Source organism: Scylla paramamosain, chromosome 9, assembly GCF_035594125.1.
Source record: "Scylla paramamosain isolate STU-SP2022 chromosome 9, ASM3559412v1, whole genome shotgun sequence".
NCBI classification, from domain to species: Eukaryota; Metazoa; Arthropoda; class Malacostraca; order Decapoda; family Portunidae; genus Scylla; species Scylla paramamosain.
In genome coordinates this window covers 17,710,001-17,717,500 of record NC_087159.1, presented here as the reverse complement: position 1 = coordinate 17,717,500, position 7,500 = coordinate 17,710,001, and the positions used below count along the sequence as shown (strand labels likewise).

At 41.9% G+C, this 7,500-nt stretch overlaps 1 protein-coding gene across 1 annotated transcript in view; it reads left to right on the top strand.

The window, feature by feature from the left end:
- Window positions 1-4,574, top strand: part of LOC135103259 (KRAB-A domain-containing protein 2-like) — a 29,479-nt gene extending 24,905 nt beyond the window's left edge. The window contains exon 2 of the mRNA XM_064009304.1: window positions 3,626-4,574. Within this exon, the coding sequence (XP_063865374.1) occupies window positions 3,626-4,574 (949 nt within the window). The remainder of the gene's footprint in view (window positions 1-3,625) is intronic.
- The last annotated feature ends 2,926 nt before the right edge of the window (window positions 4,575-7,500 follow it).

Sequence of the window (7,500 nt, the reverse complement as noted above, 5' to 3'; positions counted from 1 at the left end):
GGTGTGGCTGTCCCCTTGTGTTGAGACACAGAAGGTAATGTTCAGTGAAGTCACAGCAGGGTTATGATAAGTTCACAGAACCCTTTGATCCAGTGCTTAAGACATCACATATGTGTATATACATATATCAGCCATACTAAAAAAGAAAAAAAAACGCTACCTAATATCTTTTGTTTGGTGTATTTGGCAGTCCCTTAAAATAATTTTTGTGGGGAAAAATCGCTTCCTTGTAACATGATGTCACCGTACTGTATGTTGTATCATATAATCGTATAAAGATACCTATTTTCCTAGAATGCAAGAAAAGTCTTGTTTATAGAATCGAAGTAAGTTTAGTAAAGGCTTCAGAAATATTCAACAGTGTGGTATATCATGATTTTTGCAATGATTTCTATCCTTCTGTTTATTTAATGAGTGTGCCATTTTTTACTTCTTAAATGTAAAATGAAGAAATTGCATACCTGGGATGAATTATAATCTGTGATATATATATATATATATATATATATATATATATATATATATATATATATATATATATATATATATATTATATATATATATATATATATATATATATATATATATATATATATATATATATATATATATATATATATATATATATATATATATATATATATATATATATATATGTATATATATGGACACTCACAGTGTCCATATTTTCTCAACAGAATCAGAAGTATTGGGAGTGCTGCTACTCTACCTCATAAGTACTTAATTAAGCTCATTTTCTTGTTCTCTCACAAGAAACATTGCAATTCACCCACCTCGAATTTTCTTTGTGAATAATGCCTGATATTTTTACTGTTATAGGCAAGCATTAGACAAGTAATGTCAATAAACTTGCGATATGTAGCTCTTTAATTTTTAGTTTTATAGTAAATACCTTTGCAAAATGGAAATAGCGATGGATTGTGAACGATTGAGGGAAGCAAAGGACTAATCTCTCTCTCTCTCTCTCTCTCTCTCTCTCTCTCTCTCTCTCTCTCTCTCTCTCTCTCTCTCGCTCAAAAAGAGCAAAAAAGCTTGGGAAGTCCTATGATGAAAAAGGTACAAAACAGGTTAACATGCGTCGGCTATCAAAACATCAAATCCAGATCCTCAAGCGTGTACACACATACGCGCGCCCCAGCTTAAATCCACCTACTGATATCCACCCCACCCACCCACACACACACACACACACACACACACACACACACACACATATATATATATATATATATATATATATATATATATATATATATATATATATATATATATATATATATATATATATATATATATATATATATATATATATATATATATATATATATATATATATATATATATATATATATATGTGTGTGTGTGTGTGTGTGTGTAGTAAACTTTTATATGGTTAAAAATGTTTAACTAATAAACTACTTAAATATAAAGGTGATATACCAATCTTGAACTGTTATTTTTCGAGAGTGCGGAGACAACTTTAAACAGTTTTAGGAGAATAATAAAGATATGGTGATTGTGGCTCTTATCAACAAGGGAGGCAAAATGTAGCGAATTATGAAGTATTAATGAAAAAAAAAACCGATAAATCAAAAGAATAAGAAAAAAAAATATGGCCGAGGGCAAAAAATAGAGGGAAGAAAATATCGCTTCCAAAATATTAGTCATAAAAAGTTCCCTAGAATTGTCACCTGTAATTTCGGAAATGTCTTCACAGTTTTTTTTTTTCTTTTTTATCTCATAGGAAGTAAAATAAAAAAAAAGACTAAGAGTCCTGAGGATTACCAGTGTAGTGATCAAAGAAAAGTAATATATATTTATACTTTTGTATAAATGATACAGAGAAAATGGAGGCAAGTAAAGAAAAAACTATTGCATTCCTTGACAAAAATATAACAAAAAAAAAAAGTTCTGTGCATCAAAACCGAGGGAGGTAAGTAATGACATGCAGTTTAAAAATTTTGAAGATCAATAAGTATATAATTATCGATATAAAATAGCTATAGAGATTCAACACTGCTACTAAGAATGAGATATATTGTAAACAGTTAAATCAGGGAAGCTAATGAGACGAAGAGCGTTAGACTCCATTCTGTTTAGCAAGACTCTCCGCTTTGGAACATCGTAATATATGTCAGCCAAGCTTCATAGGAGGAGTGTGTGTATAATAAGCAACTGAAAAGAGGAAAAAAATGGGAGAGACGACACAGAACACATCCTCATGGTGCCGCTTTAGCAAATGATGAAATGTGGAATTGAGATATTTAGGAAGGGAATTCTCAAATATGTTTGGTGGTGAAAAGAGTGATAATTGAATGACATTGCGAAGAAGAGTGGATAGTTGTTTGAAAGGCTGTGTTGGATAGAAATAAGAAGCAAATGAGATTTCGAGGCATCGAATCAAATTAACTATTGAGAAGTAAAAGTTTCAGAATTGAAGTATTCTGCGGCTTCCCTTCTTGGATCCTGTTGAGTTAGTCACTTAACATATGACGGGAGCTGAAAGAATTAGAGCTATCACACTTCTTACGGACAGCCTTAATGTAGGCAAACTTACAGGAAGAAGGAAATATGCGTGTTGATAGACAGAGTTGGAAGAATTTGACCACAGTTACAGGAAAAAAAAGTTAAGGCAAACTTCATCAGAACCATATTCGTCCGAGGACCAAGAATAGAAGAATTACGAAGAAGGTAGTAGAAGTAGATACCTGCCAAAACGACAATTATTCCCAAGGGGATTTCATACACAGCGTCATAGGTTGGCCTCGTGAACGTCCCTGCAAACCATCTGTGATCTCCCTGAATGTTTCCCTTTTTGTCTCACAACACAAGAGAATAGTCACAGACTGTCCTCTCAGGACAACTCTCTTCTTTCTCATATTATATTCCATGCACCTTACACACCTATTCCTTTCACACGAAACTGAAAACTAAAAATTGCAACTTCAAGACCAGCCCCGTGGTTCCCATACTGGAGTAGGACTATAAACGTCCACAAGTCGTAATGTTCTTCAGGTATTGGCCCAAAGTGTCTTTGATGCTTCTCTTAACTAGGGACCTGTTGCCTTAGTTTCCTTTTTAATGAGTGTGTGTATATATATATATATATATATATATATATATATATATATATATATATATATATATATATATATATATATATATATATATATATATATATATATATATATATATATATTATATATATATATATATATATATATATGTCACGCATAATGTGGATAATTGCCTAATGTGAACATTAGGCAGTGAAATTGCCTAATCTTCATATTAGGCAATTTGTTTGCACGATGTTGACAATAGGCAACTTACTTGCTTAATGTCCACTTTAGGCATGATTTTCAAATTAGGCAAGGGTATTTTGCCTAATGTGAATTGAATGACAAACCAGTGTCTACAGTTTTGTTCGAATGTTGTTCGAAACTTTGGGTCTGTTACCGAGTTGTTGTGAGCAAAGATGTTGTTCGAAGCTTTGGGTTTGTTATAACCGAGTTGTTGTGAGCAGGTGCGTGCAAATTCTTTCAAACGAGAAGCATAGTGAGTGGCGCTAAAACGCGAAGTAAAGTGGCGCTAAAACGCGAAGTAAAGTGAGTGTTGGCAATGCTGACCGACTTATTCGCAAAAGAAAAGATACCAGTGAACATGAATTTAAGTTTGTTGCATGTGTAGAAGAAGTGTTTGGTATTATTAAAACAGCTCATGAAGCTATTGGCCATGGAGGTGGCAAGAAAACAATTGCAGAAGTGAGAAAGAAATGGTCAAACATCACACAAGAAGTATGCTACCTCTACATTTCATTCTGTGAGCACTGTCATCAAAAGAAAGCCAGAAAAACTCCAAAGGGTTTGGTAGTAAAACCGGTACGCAGTCATGATATCCATTCTAGATGCCAGATAGATCTTATAAATTTTCAAACATTACCTGATGGAAACTTTAAGTACATCATGACATATGTAAATCATTTCAGCAAATTTTGTGTGTTGCGTCCACTGACATCAAAAAGAGCAGAGGAAGTCGCAGCGAACCTTCTAGATATATTTCTGACATTTGGAGCACCTGCTATTTTACATTCCGACAACGGACGGGAGTTTGTGAATGCCATCATCACCGAGCTTTCAATGCTATGGCCAGAGCTGAAGCTGGTGACTGGACGCCCACGTCATCCTCAAAGCCAAGGAGCTGTTGAACGTCTAAACGGTGTGATCCAGGACAAACTAACCATTTGGATGAGGGAAAATAACAGCAAAAAGTGGTCAGTAGGTCTTAAGTTTGTTCAGTGGCAAGTTAATATCAGTCAGCATGAAACAACTGGCCACAGTCCTTTTAAAGTTACATTTGGACTAGATCCGCAAGTTGGATTAGCATCATCTATCGTGCCAAGTACAGCTTTTTGTAATATATTCACCGAGGAAGATCTCGAGTCATTTCTGGAAGCAGAGACTGAGGCAGAAGCAGAGACAGGTGCAGAGGCAGAAGCAGCAACAGGGGCAGAGGCAGAAGAAGTCTTGACCTCATACGGGCAGGACGTGTGACCTTGGCGCTCTCGAGCAGCCTCGGCCAACTTGTTGGCCTTCCCCGCCCCCTAGTGATAGTGACCTCAGTTTGCTTTGTTTTTTTACTTTTCTGTTTTCAACTTTTAGCGTTTAGTTTGAGGCTCGATCTGGTGGGATTGTTGTTTTTGTGAACACTTGTAGCGAATGTGTGTGATACATAAAGAAAAATGAGTGCTTCAGTGCAAACATACGAACGCAATTACCTCCTGCGTCGTAGACGAGGATCTGGGTACCCGCCACCCAACGTGATACAGTGCCTTAAGTCCTTAAAACTATTTCGAAACCGTGGATCGAGAGGAGGCAAAAGTGTGGTGCGTCCCATCAAGGTAGTGACCTCCAGTGCCAGAGACGACCGCAGGGTGGAGAAGAGGGAATACAAACACTTTGAGGTGCCGAGAACGTGGTATAGTCTTCCCTCACTCCTCTTATTTAATGCAACGTCTCTGGCCAACAAGATGGACGAAGTGATTGTGACGGTGAGATCTACTTGTGCGGACATTGTGGCGGTTACTGAGGCGTGGCAGATTGTTCCTGAGGTGTGCACGATGCAGGACTACCAGCTATACCATCACCTCAGGTCAGGGCGCAGGGGGGGGGGAGTGGCCGTCTTCTGCCGCTCTGCCCTCAGCCCCTCACACCTCCCTGTCGATATTCCTGCCGGTGTGGAGGCCCTGTGGGTGAGAGTCACGCCCCCCTCCCATCCCAACAACACGGCCTCCATCATAGTCTGCGTCGTGTACCACCCCCCACGAGCCGCCACTGCACAGTTGCTCACCGCTCACATCATCAACACTGCTGATGCCCTGAGGGTGAGGTATCCTGCTGCCAAGCTGGTCATCTGTGGGGACTTTAACAGATTAGATATCAACGATATCCTACACCAGCTACACCTCACCCAGGTCGTGAACTTCCCCACCCACCAGCAAGCCATCCTCGACCTTATCCTCACAGACCTGGGCCAGCAGTACTCGCCACCCAAGCCGCTGCCTCCCATGGGACAGAGCACCCACCTCTCCATACTGTGGTCACCCACACCCACCACCTCGACCCCCCGGTCAGCTGTCACCAGGACCCACCGCCCCATGCCTGACTCAGCCATGAGGGAGTTTGGGCAGTGGGTGACACAACACCCGTGGACCGAGGTGCTGGATGAGGAGGACGTCCACTTAAAATGGCAAAACTACGTCGCCACTACTACAGCAGCCTTCCACCACTACTTCCCAGCCAAGAGCGTCACAACGCACCCGTCTGATGCTCCCTGGATGACGCCCCGCATTAAAAGACTCATGCGTCAGCGGACCTGGGCGTTCCACTCCTGCCCGGTCCTTTACAGGAAACTAAGAAACAGAGTAATCAGGGAGATTAAGAATGCAAAGGCAAGCTATTACCCAGACAAGATACACCACCTCAAGCTGACTAACAACAGACAGTGGTACGCTAAGATCAAAGCTTTGTGTGGCTTACAAAAGCACACTTCATCCCTTCCTTGCACCTCACACCTTCCTGCTAATCTCGCGGCTCAGGAGATGAACGATCACTTTGCTGCTATCTGTCAAACCTTTCCTCCCCTCCACACCACTCCGCTTCCTGCCTATCTGCCCGCTCCCTCCCCTCCACACACTGTCCAGGCGATGGATGTTTTTAAGAGAATACTTAAATTTAAACCAAGATCCACCACACCCACTGACCTTCCTATAAAAATTTACAAGGAATTTGCTGTAGAGCTAGCAACACCGCTATGCTCCATAATAAACGCCTCACTCTCCCAACACTCTTGCCCCGCGGACTGGAAGACATCTTATGTCACTCCCATCCCCAAAACTTCCAGTCCTCAGTCACTCAATGACCTCAGGCCAGTCTCTATCACCCCCATCCCTAGCCTTATTTGTGAAGATTTTGTATATGACTGGGCATACACCAAAATTTGTAACACCGTGGATATCAGACAATTCGGAAATATTAAAGCCACCTCCACCTCACATTACCTGACCAGCTTCCTTGAATTCATCCACAGCCACCTGGACAAGCGAAACACCTCTCTAGCTGTTGCTTTTGTCGACTTCAAAAAAGCCTTTGATCTAGTTGATCACACTGTTGTCATCAGCAAGGCAGTAAGTCTGGGTCTCCCTCCTAATCTGATAGCGTGGCTAGCCGACTTCCTCACAGGGAGACGTCAGGCCGTTCGCTATCAGGGCTCTGTCTCTAATTTCCAACAGCTGACATGTGGAGTCCCCCAGGGGACCAAGATGGGTCCTCTATGCTTCCTCCTCCTCATCAACGACGCCCTCACCGACACCCCCAATCGCTGGAAGTATGTGGACGACTGCACCGTGGGCGTCCCAGTTTCCAACAAGAACCCGGACTACTCGCCACTGCAAGCAATTCTGGAGCGACTGCAGACGTGGACAGAGGAGAGCAGGATGACCATCAACCACAGCAAAACTGTGGTGATGCATTTCTGTACCTCCTCTGTACCAGTGCCCCCTCCCCGGCTCACAGTGGGCCCTCACCCCCTCCAGGTGGTCCAATGTGCCAAGCTTCTCGGAGTCACGGTGGACGACCAGCTGACCTGGAAGCAGCATGTCGCCAGCACCGTGAGATCAGCTACCTACAGGCTGTACATGCTGCGCAGACTCAGGTCGCTGGGGACGCCAACAGATGAGTTAAGGGGGGTGTACCTCACCTTCATCCTCCCCAAACTCATGTACGCCTCCCCAGCGTGGTCCTCCTCCCTCACACACACTCAACAGCTACAGCTAGAGAGTGTGCAGAAAAGGGCGTGCAGGGTCATCCTTGGCCCTGCATACACCACCTATGAAGAAGCCCTGACCACCCTGAGTCTGTCCAGAATATCCACCAGGCACCGAGAGGCTCTGGAGAAGTTTGGGAAGGGACTACTGCATCA